This window comes from Chinchilla lanigera, unplaced genomic scaffold (assembly GCF_000276665.1).
Source record: "Chinchilla lanigera isolate Chin_1 unplaced genomic scaffold, ChiLan1.0 scaffold00027, whole genome shotgun sequence".
Lineage (NCBI taxonomy): Eukaryota > Metazoa > Chordata > Mammalia > Rodentia > Chinchillidae > Chinchilla > Chinchilla lanigera.
This window is the reverse complement of record NW_004955428.1, coordinates 21,691,926-21,711,247: the sequence shown is the minus strand read 5'-3', so window position 1 is coordinate 21,711,247 and position 19,322 is coordinate 21,691,926. Positions and strand designations below refer to the sequence as shown.

Sequence of the window (19,322 nt, the reverse complement as noted above, 5' to 3'; positions counted from 1 at the left end):
AAAAAAAAAAAAACTTTAAAAGTAGACCCTCAATTCTAAAGCACTCTTAAAAATATAAAGGTGCCCTCTTTAGGAAAAGACTAGCATCTACTTTCCCTGCACCGGTAACCTTTGCAAGTGTTTTCTTTGTTTCATTCTGTGCCATGCAAACACTGCCGTCAGGTGAGAAACTGCCGAGAAGCGCAGTGACTTTATAAATGTCATAGGGCAGAGCATGAGTGGTAAAGAAACGCTATGGGAAAGCTCACTTTTGACCCAGACATCCTCATTGTATACCGTATTGCCAATCCTATTGCTTCTATATACTTTTCTCACAAAAAACTAATTTTTTAAAAAATGGAGATTACGTATTCAACAAAAGATGTGCAATATACCATGTCAGTGCAAAAAGCATAATACATTTTAAAATACTTTAAAAAGAAATTGGAGTGTTTTATATCCTGATAAAGTATGTTCCCTTTATTGCTTTGTATTTCTCTAAGAGAACAAAACAAATCCCAAGCTAGAGTCCAAAGGCTGAAAGGGTCATGAGGTGACCTGCATTACAAAAGCATCCCTTTGAGCAGTACAGAGCCTGCCTGGCAAGTGCAAGGTCCTGAGTTCGACTCCCAGTACCAAAAAACAAAAGCATCACTTTGAAAGAATCCTTTTGCTCATATGTTAAAATTCAGTGTACAAAAATATAACTGAAAATCTGGGGAAAGTGTCTACGCTTGAAGGCTAAGTAGTCTTTCTTTTACAGGATTATGTTCAACACTTTATGAGCATTGCCTTAATTCTTGCAAATCATGCTCAGTTTCAGCAAAAGCAGTGTCATTAACTATCTTATAACTCATTTAAGGCTGCCTGTCTTTATCAAAGAGTAGCGGGGTTTTGGTTTGTTTTTTCTTTTCTTTTTTTTTTTTTTTTTTTGCCTCCTACCATCATTTAGATACAAAAGTAGTACTCTAATTTTCACAGCATAAAATGTGTTCTTTGGTAAATGCTGAATTCAAGGAGAGGTCAAATGCACTAGGATGGTAACAGAGTCTCTAAGTTTTCCATTTTCTTTCCAATGAAAATATTGTTCAAGTGAAATGCAATAAAACAGATTTATTGATAGATATTTTATAAAAGTAAGCTCAAAAATTATAATTGTGGCTAACCAGGTTAATATATTTTAATCATATTAAAATTTTCCTCTAAAGAGAAATGTTAATTTGAAGAATCATTTTACTGTTTGTTATTATCCTACATTGAAAAATGTACTGTACATATAACACAGAAATAAAAACTGCCTCTTGCAGATATTAGAAAAAAACTTCCAAATTTAAGAATGGTTTTGTTTCAAAGTTTCTCATCACATATAATTTGAGGAGGAAAGAGGAATAACAGAGTTACAAAACTGAATATACTATTTGAAACCATCCTTCAAGTATTTTGTCCATGAAAGTTGTAAGATTTTATGTATGTTAAGGCAAAGTGTACAGAAATACAGTTAAATTTCTTGATCAAAGTTGAAGCTTTCTTTGTGAAGGCCAATAGAATTTGTTCCATACAATATAGGATATTACTATTTTTCTTATTCATAGTTGTAATTACTTTTATTCTGTGCATTATATCAAATCTTAATATAACTTTTTTATCTCTGCAATTTTACCTCAAGTTTTCATCCTCTTAATGATTGACCTGTTATATCATTATTACAATAGCAATGATTGCTATTCACTTCAAAGAAATTATATATCTTGGGAAAGTACCGCTGTTATATGAATTCTAACAGCATAAATGACACATTGGTTTGCTTGACTATTGGAAATATCACACAAAAATATTATTTGCATTTGTCAGCAAATAACCAACAAAAATTACTTGCATTCACTTAAGGCATTAACTTACAAACGCCCATTTTTACATCCCAGACCGATTTAGCCAAACCTACAGAAATCAAATTTATTTCATTATAAAAAGTTCCGCCCATTTGCTGTTTTGTTCGGGGGCGGTTGCTTTTGTTTTTATGCAATGCATGGATTCAATCTAGGTCAATTACTTTTATAGCAAGGGTCAGTTTTATCCAGTCAACACTAAAACTTTTCTTAAAGGAGGTATTTTATGTTGGGAGTAGCAGACACAATAGATTTGGAAAATGGTTTGAAAATATTATTGATAGAAAGTAATATTCAGGCACCAATGTGTTACCGTGGTATAGTGTGTAAGAAATGCAAATCAAAGGACACTCAGTTCATGCTAAAATAACTCCTTGATTACCTACACTCTGTAACTGGAAATGCTACAGTAGAAACTGAAGTAAAACAAGATTAAAATTGCAAACTCCAAACTTCCTGAATTCTGCAGCTCCAAATGATTAGTAGTCTACACATTATGATGGCATTATAATTTGACATCTAGGATGTGTTATTCAGGACTAGTCTAATTGTACTAGGATGGATATGTGGCAGCTATTAGTTTTTTATCTCATTTTTAGTTATGAAGTATATTAAAATTTCAGGAAAGTGCTTATCAAGTCCTGCAGATATCATCTAGCATGCATTAAAATAATGAGAGTTTGGGACAGGTCCCAAAATCCGGCATTGCTATGACTATACTGCCCTCTAGTGGTGAAATAACAGGTGTTTACACAGAAGTTCCTATGTCTTTTTCAGGTCAGTATTTTCATGACCCATTTGTCCAACTATGGGAATGACCGACTGGGATTATATACATTTGTTAATCTGGCCAACTTTGTGCAGACCTGGACCAACCTCCGTCTTCAGACTCTGCCTCCAGTGCAACTAGCTCACAAATATTTTGAGCTGTTTCCTGATCAGAAAGATCCTCTCTGGCAGGTAAAAGTGGCTCAATAATTGATACAATTAATCCCACAGACATATTTTATATTTCTGTAAAGCATCCAACGCTGAAAATGGAAGGAATTCTTTAAAAAAACCTCCGTTTAGTAACTACTTCCTGAATTGTAGTCATATTATTACTACAGTTTGAGCCAAATTCTCTCTTCCTTTGACAGTTAGAAATCACAGAATTTTCAGGGAGAGATTCAGTAGATGTAAAGTTTTCAGTCAAGAGTGAGAGACCAATTTGCAAGTTGCAACAGGTTGGAGGGATAGAAATTGGTAATGGGTTGTGTATAAGCAGAGTGCCAATTGGTCAACCTTGAACACACTACCCATGTCTAATGACTAAACCATAGTAGAGGGTCTCCAAGAAGACACTGAATCCGCCTTCTGAACCCCCATGTACATCAGCAATCACAGAATATGAATTGCACTCAGAAATAGTAATTGGAAATTACTTGGGACATGAGAAAATTGTTTATAGCTGAGTCATCAAGATTCCAAAGAGAAAATATAACGTTCGTATGGCATATGCCAACTACTCTAATGATAGCCTACATTTCAAAGTATAGACTCAGGTAGTATAGAATTGTGAAAACTAAGCTAAAATTGCCCACTTGAAGATCTGTGGAAACCAATAATTTCAGCAAATAATTACATGTATCATGTTAAGCACTTCATTTATATTCATAAATATATGTATATATTTGTATTATTCTTATTTTCCAGATGAAGGTCCTAAGGCACAAAAGGTCCATATTGGTAAAGCAAGGTCACACAGCTACATGTGGCAGAGCAGGAGCCAGTTCTAGGCTGTCTGGCCTCCAAAAGCAGTGCTCTTAATCACTGTTCTAAGTGGTAAAACAGTAACAACATTTAGAAGCAAAACTTAGTAAATTTCACAAATTGAAGGTGTGATAAAGTTTGAACTCTGTACTTGATCCATTAAGCATTGACCTGCGAGCTCGTTACCCTAGGAACAGACAGGTACTTCCAAGAAGGGACAGAACAATGTATTTAGCGGGTTAAAGCCAGGGGCTGTGGAATTATGGCAGAACATCATTTTCCAGTTGCTGTAACGAGCATCTTAACCTCCACCAAACATCACCAAATGTTAATGACTGTGAAGGCATACAATTTCTCTGCTAATTTAACACTGTATTTTTAAATTGAAATCATTATTATTTCAGGTGACAACGTTAAAAAATTTTTTTCCAGAAAATCAGCCCAAAGATTACCTTCACTTTACTTTGAATTAAAAATAAGCAGTTTATTTAACTTCATTTACTACAGTATTAATTGAATAGAAGTAAAACATAGTCCTGTGTGCCAGTTCCTAAAATAGCATTAAAGAGTATAACAATTGTTTCCATTTTTCTATATAATATACACTTTGTATTTAAACTGAAGGGTTTTCTAGATATGTCATGCACAGTGGTTGTTGGTTTGAGGTATTACAGACCAAAAGCAGAATGCTTAAAGTAGTAATTCTTTTTACCCTTTTGTTTCAGTTTAGTACTTTTTAGCATCATAGTCTTTAATGTTACATTTGTGGTATATATTTATGACCTTTGAAGGCAGCTGAAAGGAATCAGCTTTCTTTAAATGGTATTGATATGGCTAGATCCACATCCCTTTGAAGCACAGCAGGAAAATTCAAAATTACTTAGGAAAAAAACTCTGATACCTTGTACTTCAGTTATTTATTAAATATTGAGAGTATATTTCCCTTTAGGTTAGCAGGAAGTATATCTCTACTCAGCAAGCTCACTATTAAAAAATGTTAAAACATAGAACTGCCAGTATCAGAAAAATATTAAGCTCTTGGTACTACAAGGCTGTCTGCCCAAAGTAGAAATTTCTCTTCTCCCCCACCTTCTCACTCAAAATTTCAAGAAATAAAGATTATTCTAAATCTGTGATGCCCCTGCAGGGCTTTCAGTTTCTTTAAAGGAAGCTTGTTGTTTGTCTCATTGTTCCCTGAGGTATCTTATATGAACAAACATTGGAAATGCTAGCGCACAATGGACACACTCACAAGGAAAAATACATCTCTATGTTCTTCTCCAATTTTTAGAATCCATGCGATGACAAACGCCACAGAGACATTTGGTCTAAAGAAAAGACCTGTGATCGCTTACCAAAATTCTTGGTAATAGGACCCCAGAAAACTGGTGAGAACTTTTAATGCTATGATTAAGCAAATAGTATAAAAATACAAATGGCTATACAATGAATTCTTGTCACAGTGGGTTCTTAAATTTCCCATAAAGCTTTAATGACTATTCTATAAATGAATAAAATGTTATCCTCTGATATAAACTTTGTTTATCTTGATAAGGTCTTTAAGAGCTTTGTCAAAGTGGTTTTTTTGAGTGAAAAGTATGAAATTGATGTCACAGAGTCTGAATATTTAATTTGGTGGCACGTCTTTTTTCCAAAAATCTTTCTTGAAAAGTGTTTTGACATTTCTAAAATCAAAACTAGTTGCATGTTTAGAAAATGACTGACAGGTTTTTCTCAAAAGTCAAGAGACACACCTATAAGCACATAGAACTCTTTATAATAAATCCCTTCCGGAGAAAAAAATCTCTTAACCCTGCCATCTTCCTGATTTACAAGTTGACTTGTAAACTATTTCTTGAAGAGATAAGTATTTTCTAACAGTCTAAAATATTTGACAAGCAGAATTCCTTGACATAAACAAAATTTTGTGCTAAGAAAGATCTTTATTCATACCCAGGAGAAAGCTGTTGCACCTTTTCTTATATTGGTGTGCAATTTCTTCCCCATAAACTTCTTGTTTCTGTGAGAATCAGTATTAGAATGAAGCCCAGTGGAAGACATTCAAGCTGTATCTTGCGTGATAAATTATTCTGGGCCCTGGGATTCTGGCTTCACAGAAAACAGCCATTTCAACTCTGTTGCTTGCTAAGGGGAGTACATTTCCTCTCCTTGTCTCTCTGGAAATAACTGAGGGTACACAGACTCTTCCCTATTCATCTCTTCTTAGTCTCCTTTGTAAGTATCAATCTGGAAACAATAACAAGTATGACAAATACTCTTGTCCTTCTTTACTTCACTTGTCCTTATCTATCTAAAGTCAAGGGCAACTAGGAAAACACTGAAGCTGAGGTCTCTCCAGGGGTTTCCCACGGTCGTCACACAGCCCTGTCATCCCTCATCACATTCCTCTGGTGCTTGGCACACCAGGTCTGGGGCAGAAAGCCCTGCAGGACCTCCTGCGTCTCGTGCTGTGCTCGACATACAGACATTTTACTATCATGGTTAGACGGTAGAATTATTACTTGTCATCCTAAACTCAGTAGAATTGCCACTGTTTATGTTACTATTTGGATATATTTCCCTTTGGAAAAAGTAATAGAAAATGCTCCTATTTACAGAAATTTATTTTCCCAGTTTTATGGAGGCATGATTTACATGCAATAAAATTCACCCATTTAAAATGTGTGATTTAATGAATTTTGGAAATTATACATAGTCAGGTAACCACTACCACATTCAAAACCTAGGGCAATTGTATCCAAAAAAGCTTCTCTTCATCCTTTTGCAGTCAATTTCCCAATCCCCGCCACATCCACAAGTACAGGCAACCACTTTCTTCCAGGGTGGTTTTACCTTTTCTAGACATTCATGTAAACAGAAGAAGACAGAGTGTAGTCTTTAATGTTTAACTTTTTTCATTTTCCATGATACTTTTGAAATCCATCCATGTTGTAATTATCAATGTTGTATGAATCTTATTTTTAATTGGAGAAAAATATCTTCTAATATCAGTTCCATGAGAATTAAACAGCTTTATGTTTAACTTTAGTCAAAAGGATTTTCCTGCATAGATTTTTTAGGTAACAAGATATTCAAACATTTTTCGGTATTGAAAATGAGAAAAAATATAAATCTGAATTTTTATTAAAGGTTATTTGAATGTGTTTGTCTGTTATTATGTAGTTGATTTACCACTGACAAATACACACACATACACACACACAGAGTACAGGTTATTCAAAGGAAAGGCCATACATAAAGATAGAAATCACAATTTTATCTTTCAACCACCAGTAAATTACATCATGCCTCTTACCAACTATGCAAAGTAACAGATGATATCTATTTTTTCTGTTTGTCTTATTATTCAGTTTGTCTTAAACATGTTATTAAAACATTTAATATAATTCCTAAAAGAAATATATATTGTATATACCATCACAAACATTTTTCTTGTTCACATAAAAGGTTTTATTTTTTTGAGTTGTATCACAGTTACATAAGTGATATATATGTGTACTTAGTTCTTTATTATAGCTATAAATTAAATCACATTACTTTATTTTTTAAAGCACTTTGCAAATATTTAGATATGGTACTAGTACTTCCAGATAGATTATCTCACTAAACTCTTATAAAAATACTGATAGCTAAATATTTTCCTCCCATTAGACAGATGAGAAAACTAAGACTCAGAGCTAGGTAATTTTTATTCAAGTTCACACAGCTGGTAAGCACTGGAAAGGAAACTCTCAACCTTGAGATTTACAAGACTCCAAAGAACATGTTCTTTTTACCCTACTTTGGACTTCAAGTAATGGAAAAATTTTCCCCCAACAGGTTTTAGATCTTTTTTCACATTTATTTTAACTTAGTGATTTTCAAAAGATAGCCATCAGACCAAGAGCATAACCACCACAAGGGAACTTGTTAGGAGCACAGATTCTTGAGCCACTCCACAGATGTGATGAATCAGAAATGCCGGGACAGGGCTCAGCTATCTGTGTTTGAACAAACCTTCTAGATGAATCGGACACGTGTTAAAATTTGAGCATCACTGTTCTAAGTCGAGCTTGTGAAGAACATTTTTGTGCATCATAGAGTACTGTATTTCAGTCCCTACAGTTTATCTATGATTGCAGATAAAGTGTTCATCGTTTGGCTCAGATATAACCTAGCGATATTACTTCACACTCTCTCAGTTCATTTTATTTAACAACATTACTGTTGAGAGTTTCTTTAAATTTTTTTCTATTGTGTAGACATGGTAGATTTAAGAAGTAATATTAGAGAAAGCTTACCAGAGAGATAAGAAAATTCAAAATTTTGTGCAAATGGCAGCAGAACATTGTTACTAAGCAAAATTAGAACAATTCTTTCAAGTACGAGAAATATTGCAGTGCCACATTGGATTTGTCTTGCTGTCAGCCTGGATTACAGTGAGCAGGGCTTGTTCCATCAGAGAGTCCAGTGATGTGAGCCACATTGGAGTTGGGAAATAGAAACAGGGGCGCTGACTGCAAACAACGGAAGTGTTCTCAGTCACAGGTCAAGTACATGGTTAAATCATGAACCTTCTTCTGCCTACGCTTCACACCTTACCTCCTAACTCAGGGAGGACATTAACTTTATAGCTTCTCACACTCCCACTTCTTAAGAATGTACACTCGTATCCTCAGTAGTGACAAACCTACATAGACACAGTGATATGCCATTGCCTTTCCAATAAAAGGCTAGTTTTGTGAGCTGCGTCACTGAGAAAAGCCACTACTGTTCTTCACTCTTAGCAATTCAAATTACTTCACCTCTTTTTTATAAGTATGCAAGCATGCTCAACTTTAAGCAAACTTCTTAAACGATTAAATTCTATCTTGAGTTTAATTAGCTTCATAGGCCTCAGAAAGAACTTTCTATAAAAGCCCAATTTTTAATTTTGGGAATATGATGTACTAAAAATGATATGTTTCATTTATGTTGTGCTTTACTAATATCATGGTATCTTCAGGTATATTGTCTCTTCATCCTGAGAGAAAAAGCTATGAAATAAGCAGTTAAGAAAACTGAGACAAAAAGTAGCTAAAAGCCAGAGTTGCAGACAAATCAGTGATTGAGCCAAAATCAAAACTGCTTCTCCCAATCCCTGCAAAAATCCCCTCCTCACACAGCCTGTCTCCAATTTTTAGAAACTGTTTGTTTTTACATGTCTGTTTTCTATTCAGTTTAAATCAAGGAGTATTTATAATGAACCTGCCTGGATCATTTTAATACTTAATTTATTAATGACTTTGAAATGCTAATGGTAGGAAATTACCTTTCCATTTTATTAATTTCAAAACCTGTATTGTCTTTCAGGTACCACTGCTTTGTATTTGTTCCTGGTTATGCATCCTTCCATCCTTAGTAACTCCCCCAGCCCAAAAACCTTTGAGGAGGTACAGTTCTTTAATAGAAATAACTACCACAGGGGGATTGATTGGTAAGATGGGTTATTAGTATAAATCTAAAAGTATATGTACTGTGCACAGTATAAACTGAGTGCTAATACTGAGAAATAAATAAATTTGCAACCACATACAAAAGTAACCTCTTGTACCTTGGAAATAGGGTAATATTCCTACATTCAAAAGTCTGATTTTAGACATACATTCATACATCCACACCCTTGTTTATGCAGACTTGTTACCTCAGTCCATGTGTAATTTCAGTTGACATAATTACTTTTGATGATGATTACAGGTGCAAACTCAGAGAAATAACACCCAGAAATTTCATTCCTCTCTATTTATAAGAAAATACTTTCATATCTTCCTCTTGTACACTTTTCATTAAGTGAGGCTATGATCTACATATATAATTTTCTGTCTTGTAGGATATAAAAGGCAAAGAAGTAATGGAAGAAGAAATGTGCATATATTTCATGAGAAATGAAAGCTGTAAAAAGCTATCAAAATAATATAAACTTTAATATTTGCCCTTGAATTAAAATTAGAAATATATTAAGCATCTGAAGGGAATAGTTAAAAAGCAAATATGTTATTATATATCAAACTACAGTAATCTAATGGAAATGAATGATAAAATGTATCTAAAAGTCTTGCTATTATTGCTATAATACCAGACAGAAAATATGCTAAAAGAGTGAGATTCTTGTAATAATTCTAAAGCACAAAAATAAGCATTGTGAAATTATTTTAGGATGAAAAGTCATGTATATTAACCTCTGCTGTCAAATTGCATGGTCTCCATTTTATAATTACCAACCACTTCAGGAATGACTTATTGGTAGTCTAAATGGAAAGATAAATAAATGGATTAAATATGATTTGAGCATCCACAAGACAAGAATTTACAAACATTCTAATTGCTATTGTTACATCTTTCACTACCAATCCTTCTGTACGGTACTTCATATCAATTGTACAGTAGTAAATAACAGCAAGCAAAATAAAGAAACTGTCAACAATTTCAGCTACTACTTCACTACTGCCTCCAATACATATGCTGCTATGTAGTAGAGTGGAATGTTAACATCAGGACCAAAAGGACGCTTGAACACTTTTTGGAGGTAGAGGCGAGCACAATATTTGAATCCCTGAAACTTAAAAATAAATGAAGGAATAGTCACTTTTCTCACAAATTTTACCAAATAAAACCATTTTGATCATAAGCCAGCAATATGTAAGGCACTGTAATAAGAACAAATAGTCCCTTACAAGATGACATAATTAGAAATCTAAAAAGCAATGAAAGATTTTAATTATAACTCACTAAAATTACCCCAAATACAAACATTTTTGATTGACAAATTGCACATATATAAAAGGCAATTAATGCAAATAACAAATAATTGTAACTGCAAATGTCAATTTACAGTAGTAATGAGAGCTTTCCTCTCAATAATATCAACTATAATCATAGTGCTCAGATTGGCCTGGCCTCTGTCTGAAACAGTCCCTCAGCTGTCTTTATGGATCATGGTTCCACAGAGTTAAAGGTTGTATTCACAATAATTAATTTTTAAAGTTAACTCCTGGGTCATTTAAAAAAGGAATTTAGGCACAATTTTTTTTTTCCTTGAGAACTAGATGAAACTAGGGCTGCCTTAATTGACAAAAGGCTTAAGGTACAAGCAAAGGAGGGCAAATGAGAATTAGAAATCTTCACCTTTCAAAAATTACACAAGGTTTGCCACCAGAAGAGCTCAGAAAAATGTTTGATTTATCTATGCAAGTTTTAGGTTTCATACTTCAGTACTGTAATTTTTATTACATGGGAACGTAATGGAGAGTTGGAGTGGTGTGTCAAAATCTGCAGAATCCTGTTAGCATTTAGAGACTCTAAAGTAATTTGGCTTTGAGTTAATTCAATTAATATACTCAAGGTCAACAAAAATAGCAAGCAAATATAAAGTATTGCAAAAAGAACATCTTTCCAGTGAAAAAAACATGCTGATATGATTTATCAAAGTAACAAAGCTTAAGGGAGATAGGTATTCACCTGTAACTTACCTCCAAGTACATAAACTGCTCTAGCATGTGTGCCAGGACTTCAGATGACCTGAATACATATTCCCCAAGAGTGAGCCTATTTGGGGAACTTTCATATCTCATTCTAGAAATATGGCTAGAATATATATTACTTGTTTACTGAGCAAACATTTCTCAAGTCCCTGTAAGTACCAACCCCTATACTAGAAAAATGTGAACATATTAACAAGAACTGGACCCTGCCTTGCTGTGAGCCACTGGAGCCAGGCAAGTTCAACACAATTCAGGTGTAACATCCAGGACAACTTGAGGAGGTTTTTGAAGCCTAAACTGTTCTATAAACACCTTGGGAAAAGATTGTACAGTTTTAGAAGCTGTAAGTTATCTAATTCAAGCACCTGTGCTACACATATGTATGTCTGTATGATTTCTGGAGCCTTTCTGAGAACAAGCAAGCCTGAGACAAGCTTTAATCAGATAGGATTTACTAGGTACTAGTGATAACCTTACCACCCCTGAAACCAGTATGAGCTTCTAAATAAGAAACAACCTGAAACGTGGTACTTCCTATAAATAGAATATAAAGCAGAAGAACTAACAGATCAAACTCTCCCAAAATTTTGTATATCTCTTTGTAAAAGGATGCCAGAATGACCTATCACCAGCAATGCAACTCTCAGAAAACATAAAAGGATTTCTTAATTGCTCAGAGGCTCAAGATATCACTTTGTTCAATTCCCACTTAAAAAAAAAAATATATATATATATATATATATATATATATATATATATATATATAACTTTGTGGTACCAGTTACATTTTGCAATGCATTAACAGCTGGAATCCTACCAGAACCTTTATTAAGAGAAATGACGGGGCTGGGGATTTAGCTCAGCGGCACAGTGCCTGCCTGGTAAGCGCAGGTCATGAGTTCGATTTCCGGTACCGGAATAAAACTTTAAAAAAAAAAAAAAAGGAGACAAATGACATAATTTCATGGTCCAAAGTCTATAACAGCTTCACATATCTTTAACTCGAAGGAAATAACACATTACAGGAGATGTCACTGCGTAGGTGTTAATGATTGTTACTCAGTTATTGAACCACCTCACCTTGATTGACTGAAGCCATAGTGGCTTATGATTGAAGGGAGGTTGGAAAGTGAGATGATTATTGTAAGATGTAAGACGCCCTAGCAGTTAAATTGTTATAGTCTCTCTTAAAAGTCCCATTTCTTCTAAAAGGCTTCCCTTAGTGCTTCAGAAATATATATTATCTTATCATATGCGGATTTAGTTATATTTGACGAAGTTATACTGGTGGTGTATTAAACAGTGCTAGAGTCTACAGGCATCCCTATTTCTATGCCTCTGGTGACTTGAATTCTCACACTTAAGCATACAAAACCTGACTGAGAATTTTGAAAGAATTTCATATGTGTAAATATGTATATATTTTTAAAACTTTTCTTATAATTATTCTAAAAAGAGACATAAATGGCTCTATTTGAAAAAATTAAGCAAAAAGTCAGTATCTGCAATAGATATGCAACAGAAATGCTTTGACAATATATGATTAAATATAACAGCACAACACACTAGTAGTAGTAAAGTTATTTTGCTGTAATGAAGTAAAAATGCTTTGTGTGAATCCTTTTAAATTGTCTTTCGACTGAATGTATCATCTGTTTTGATCAAACCTTCTTTTTGTTTGGGTACCTGTATTTTTCTCTGTACAGTTTTTCTACATTTAGATGTATTTTATACAGTAGGGTTGATCATTTTTTCTACATTTTTGATATCTCAGATGTTTTTATTAATATTAAATAAAACAAAATATATTCAGAACATTTTCAAAATGCATTTTTTAGTGCACTGGACATGTTTCTTTTGCTAATTATGCTTCATTTTGCTTTGGGTTTTTTTTCTTTTTTATTTGAGACACGGTCTTGCTTGCTATGCAGTTCAGGCTGGCCTTGATCTCAGGGCAGTCCTCCTGGCTCAGTCTCCCAAGTGCTGGCGTTACAGGCATGCGCCATCGTGCCTAGCTCCTTTGCTAACTATGGAGAACAAATGCCTTACAGAAAAAGGTCTTTGTTTAGAAAACTAATTTGTGGGGCACCTCTAACATATTCAGTCATCAGGAAATTAGTGCAAACAAGAATCTTACTGAGAAAAATGTTCCTTTTCTAGGTATATGGATTTCTTTCCAGTTCCATCTAATGTCACCGCTGACTTTCTCTTTGAGAAGAGTGCAAACTACTTCCACTCAGAGGAGGCTCCTAAGAGAGCTGCTTCCCTCGTCCCCAAAGCCAAGATCATCACCATCCTCATTGACCCATCAGACCGCGCATATTCCTGGTATCAGGTAAGGAAAAGATGGCACACAGCAGGAAGGGAAGGGCTCTGGACAATGAAGGTGTTCTTTAGCAATACTCACAATCTCGAGATTTTCTAACTGTTTGATATTTACAGAAAAGTAGATAAATATTTCTTTGTCTCCCTGAAAAAAACAACTTTCTTCTTTGCTTTTAATGTTTTATTAATTTAACCAATTTATTTAATAAAATATATTAATGTAATAAAGTAAATTAAAAGAAGCAAAATATTGTGCATATGCTCTTATGCATCTCCATTTAAAAAGTGAACATTATAATATTTTCATTATTATCTTTGAACTAGTACATATGTATTCTGATTAGGGCTAGATAGGAAAATTTCAGGTGCTGCAGGTTATAAATTGTTATAATTCTGCCATTTACTGTGAAAGCAGACAAAGATAATATGTACATGAATAAGCAAGACTATTTTCTAGTGAAACTTTATTTACAGAAGCAGGCTGTAGGCAATAGATTGCTCAGCCAAGCTCTAAAAGAGGCTGAATAACTGCTTGCACTGAAGAAGCAACTTAATCACAAAACACATACAAGCAGTCTTCATCTCTAAAATCCCAACCTTTCTAAAGCTGTTCTAAGCCTTTCACATACACTTGACTGTCAAGATGTTTCTCACATTGGCTACAGCCTAGCACAGAAGTGATGACTTTGAAATAATTGAACACTCCAATCAGAAAACGTTTATCAAATGCATTTGTACTTTAATAAATTATTACAAATAACAGCTAGGGGGAAAAAACCTGTCAGTACTATTCTGACCGGCAAATGGAAAGGTTCAATAAAAAGCAGTCAAAATTAAACACAGGGCCTGTAATCTCTAGGAACTTTAGTTGTCATAACTCAGCGTTATAATTTTAAAAAATACTTTCCTAATAGTCATATACTCATGCATTCATCAAATAGTTTTAAGGCTAACATGTACAGAGTCTTACTCTAAAAGTAACTTGAAGCTATATTAATATATGTGAACGCTAAACCTAACACTGGTTTCAGTGTAAGTGGATAAATTCTGTATATATAAATAAGCCTATAATTAGTGATAAGTGATGGACATACAAGCAGACTAATTTGGTGATAAAGCCCACCCTAAAGATTTCCTGGGAGGTTACATTTAGTAACTGGCTGCTACAGAGAAGTCTGAATACCCCACTGTGCCTTTCCTACAGAAAGGATGGGATTTACAAGAGGATAAACTGAGGTAAAATTAAAATGAAGGAGTGGGGCTGGGGATTTAGCTCAGTGGCAAAAGTGCCTGCCTGGCAAGCGCAAGGTCGTGAGTTCGGTTCCTGGTACCGGAGAAAAACCAAAAAAAAAAAAAAAATGAAGGAGTGTCTTGATGTATGCAAATCAGAGCTGTGTGTGAAAGGTTTGTCAACAAGTCAGGCCTGAAAGTTCTTCTTTCCTTTGAAACTGTGAAGTTCATATGAATCTGAGATAGTACGTACTCAGAGTCTCCTTATCTGCAACTCTGCAAGTGGGTTGGATATGAAGCTAGTTGTCTGTATCCCAAGTGACAGGAATAACTCAGATCCTCCAGGATTTTGAACAACTAAGCACTCAACAATTATGACATTAGAGAACACAGTTTGTTAGCACCAAGCCCCTTTGGTTCTTTAACAAAAGCAGTATTTTCAGGTTCACAGTGGAAGAACATTATCAGGAAAGTTTTTGTGGCAGGGACAGAGTGGAAAAATATCATACAAAGCATACGGAATCCTAGAGAATCACACTGATAATAATCTGCATGATAGCATTGGAAATATCCTGGAAAGCTAAGTTCCGTGGAAATGCACAACTCCACACTACTCATTCATGTCAAACCTAGAGCCCTCTCTTAAATAACAATATAGAGCATGCTGCAAATTGGCAAATTTCATTTTGCACCTTTTACCTTTTCCAGGTATCTAGAGAAAAGAAAAATAAGCCCTAATTGACTCAAAAAGAAAGAAGAATATTGGAGCTTGGCAACCACTTAGCCCTTGAAAAACTGGGAATTTACAGATAAAAGGAGGTTTCAAAGCTGCAAGCTAACAAAACATCCTAAATATTGCAAATAAATCACTCCACAGTGGCAAAACACAGGCCTTAACAAAGTCTAGTAGAGTCTGTAGTGTAGTAATTTGAATCCCAATTGCAGCAAATTTGCTATTCAACTAGATGTGGTAAACAGCCACAAACTCACCACTAAGCCTGAATATTTATTGGTCAATTTAAGGAAAAGGTGATTTTCTCAAAACCATGGGCCTGAGCCTGAGCCATTATGAAACACTTTCATTTTTGGATTGCTGCTTTCTGCATTTTCTGCACAATAAATGATTCTGACTCCCTGCAAAGGTTACCATTAGATAAAATAATCTTGGTTTTTAGATGCTAGATAATATACGATAAAAGCAATGGCTTTCAGATAATGTACATGTCAGAATTTTCAGTAGTTTCTCCACTTAAAATAGCCAATAGAGTTTTTCTAATCTAAAACTACATTACTAGGTGGAGCAAAACTATTTGGCAGAACTACTAGAGTGCTTTTGTATTACGGATATTCACTGAGCATGATAAATGATTTGCTCTGGGGCTGAAAAGGGGACATTAGTGGAACTTTTAAAAGTTTGCTTTCAAAATAAAATATATGCACCAAGGAAGCAACTCAGGAAAGTTAGTTAAGGGATACTAATATGAATGTAGCCTCCAAATACATTCTCCAAAACTATATTCTCATCAGTATCATAACTTTAAATTTTGGTGCTCCAAGCAAACATTTTCATCCCTTATTAATTTCAAAACAAATAACTCTCCAGCAGTGAAGACTCTTTCCTTTAGCTTGAAGACTTGTCACAAAGATTGGTTTTTAATTATTTATGCCTATGGTTCAGGTTAGATTAATTATCCACCTTTTCATTATAGCATCAGCGATCACATGAAGACCCTGCAGCTCTGAAGTTTAGTTTCTATGAAGTCATCTCTGCTGGGCCGCATGCACCCTCAGAACTCAGAACCTTGCAGAAGAGATGTTTAGTTCCTGGGTGGTATGCCAGTCACATCGAGAGATGGCTTGTTTATTTCCCTCCCTTTCAGGTATGAAGCAATAAAAATGTATATCCTGTAACAATCTCATTAAGTTAATGATTTTTGCCTCCAGGATAGAAGAAATTTTTACTCATTAAAACATCACTAGCTTTTACCTCTTTGTTGTAAATAATGAAACTGCGGGAAAGAAAAAGCAGCAGAAGCAGAAAAACAGTTCAATTTTCTAAGAGTATTTCAAGATAATTTTCCCTGCTCCTTTTCTAATGCATGCCCTTCCTGATCTTAAGGGATTTTAAAAGCTTCAGATCTCTGATTCTTACTCAAACATGAACAACCCTTGAAAGGAAGCCTCTTCACCAAAAAAGACAAATATTGTTTTGCTTAATTAAGGGCCATTATTTCCTTCCTGAACTACCTTGATGAATTTTCCCTAAGTCTTGCATTTTCCTCTGATTTCTTTCTTATCCTTTTAGCTTAGCATCAACTTAAGATGCCAAAACCAACTTCTACATTGGATTGCATAAAAATCCAGATGTAGCTGGGGATATAGCTCAGCAGCACAGCACCTGCCTGGCAAGCGTGAAGTCAGGAGTTCGATTCCCAGTACCAAAAAAAAACCAAACAAACAAACAATGCAGACATAGTGTGTATTTGTGTATGTAAAATCATACTGTTCAGTGTAATAGCTGCTACCATATGGCTAATTAAATTTACATTACCAGTAGCTACCTATTTGACATGGCAGCTTTACAGCATGTCCATCATCGCAGAGATTTCCACTGAACAGTGCTAGTCTAGACTAATCGAAGATACAAAGGAGAGGTCTGGGAAAGAGTTGCATTACAGGCTTTGTAGCCTTCCATCACAAACTGTTACTGTTTGTCTTGTCTACACTGACTAGATTAATAAATCCTTTTCCCTTAGCTTCTTGAGGAACTTCTGTCCATCTTCAGGTTCTCAGAATCTTACCTTCTTCTCCATATGGATTATCAAAATATTTATTCAAACTTTACAGTGCTGCTCTTGAATGGAATTGAGAAGAATCCCAGGTCTTCTGTCTCATTACACCTGGACTTATTTCTGCTGTGTTTCTTCCCAGCATGATCCATGGAATCATTGCTCTGTTTATTTGGAAACTTGGTTTACATCTGTGATTTCAAAGTCACAATTCTAAGCTCTCTTACTTCTCACAACTGGCTTTGTTTTCATGGTGTTTGCAGAGCTTCTCAGATTATAAAACATGGATGTACTTAATTGCTATGAGTTATTTCTTACTCCATGTCATTAACAAGGATGATCTGATTGTGTCTAACAACAGTGCATGTAACTCCCTTCAGGAGAGTGTCTCTGAATAAGGTCAGAGTCAGCAATTTTTCAGTATGCACTTTAAATGTCTTTTTTCACTGTTATTATTATTATTATATTATTTTATTGTTATTATTATTCCTTTGGTAATCTAGTTGCTAATTATCGATGGGCAGCAGCTAAGAACTGATCCAGCTACAGTGATGGATGAAGTTCAGAAGTTTCTAGGAGTATCTCCTCACTATAATTACTCAGAAGCGTTAACGTAAGTTTATATTCCAACTAGTTTATTGAAGTTTCCATAGAGAACCGATGTTAAAGAAATTGTAGCTTGGTAATGCAATTGTCTGATTACTGTTCCTTCATACTGATATTTTCCAGTTAGATATTAACCACTTGGGAAAGAACTTTTAAATAGTGAAACAAAGAAACATCCTAAATCCTCTGTTGTTCCATAATTTCTGAAAGATTTCTCCTGGAAGTAAAGTGAAAAAGAAAGTAGTTGTGAATCTTTTTTTTTCTGGATCATTTGTTTATGAGTATCTGTTTGCAATACATAATAAATGCATTCATCCTATAATTTATACATATACATGTTGCATCTTGATCCTTTTTTCTCCCTCCTTCCCATCTCCGCTCATTGCCAGATCCCCTTCCCATCTCTACAAAGTCTATCTCCCTGTTTCCTATCATCTATCTTTTATTTTGCTTTTTCAATTATTTATAAATTTAGGTTTCTCAAATAAGAGAAACCATGCAGTATTTAACCTTCTGTATCTGGTTTATTTCACTTAGCATTATGATCTCAAGGTGCATCCATTTTCCTACAGACGACTGAACTTTACCTTTCCTTTTGGCGGAATAATATTCCATTGTATATGAATACCACATTGTCTTTATCCATTCATCTGTTGACAGACATGTAGCCTGTTTCCAAACTGTAACTATGATGAGTTGTGCTTCTATAAATAGTTGTACATATATGTAAATCAAAACCAACAACTAACCTCAAAAGCAGCTACAGTACTTTAAATATGTTAAGAACAAAACCAAATTAACAAACAATAGAGAGACCTCTTAGATGGATGCAGAGGAAATTAACTAGGTGGTTTAGGAATTTAAAGAAACAATGTCAGGCCAGTGTTCCAGGAGCAGCTAGACACCTGGGCTCGAGTCTGTGCTCGCCCACACTGCCACGGTTCCCAGCTGAAACGCGCAGAGAGAGCCAGATATTTCCCAGCTACTCCCTGAGGGCAGCGCGTGCATCAGGACCCCGCCGCCCAAGCCCCAGGAACTTCTCTGGCTGCAGGCGGGACAAACAAACCCTCAGCCCCACGCTCCCTGGGTAGCGAGAGCCAGTGTTCCAGGAGCGGCTAGACACCTGGCCTTGAGTCTGTGCTCGCCCACACCGCCACGGTTCTCAGCTGAAACTCGCGGAAAGAGCCAGGTATTTCCCAGATACTCCCTGAGGGCAGCGCGTGCATCAGGACCCC

The 19,322-nt window shown here is 35.1% G+C and overlaps 1 protein-coding gene across 5 annotated transcripts in view; it reads left to right on the top strand.

Moving 5' to 3' along the window:
* Ndst3 (N-deacetylase/N-sulfotransferase (heparan glucosaminyl) 3) overlaps window positions 1-19,322 on the top strand; it is a 182,061-nt gene that overhangs the window by 142,245 nt on the left and 20,494 nt on the right. For all 5 annotated transcript variants that reach the window (XM_005386807.2, XM_005386806.2, XM_013515341.1 and 2 more), the window contains 6 exons: window positions 2,643-2,825; window positions 4,909-5,005; window positions 8,970-9,093; window positions 13,298-13,472; window positions 16,402-16,572; window positions 17,985-18,094. In XM_005386807.2, coding sequence (XP_005386864.1) covers window positions 2,643-2,825; window positions 4,909-5,005; window positions 8,970-9,093; window positions 13,298-13,472; window positions 16,402-16,572; window positions 17,985-18,094 — 860 coding nt within the window. The remainder of the gene's footprint in view (window positions 1-2,642; window positions 2,826-4,908; window positions 5,006-8,969; window positions 9,094-13,297; window positions 13,473-16,401; window positions 16,573-17,984; window positions 18,095-19,322) is intronic.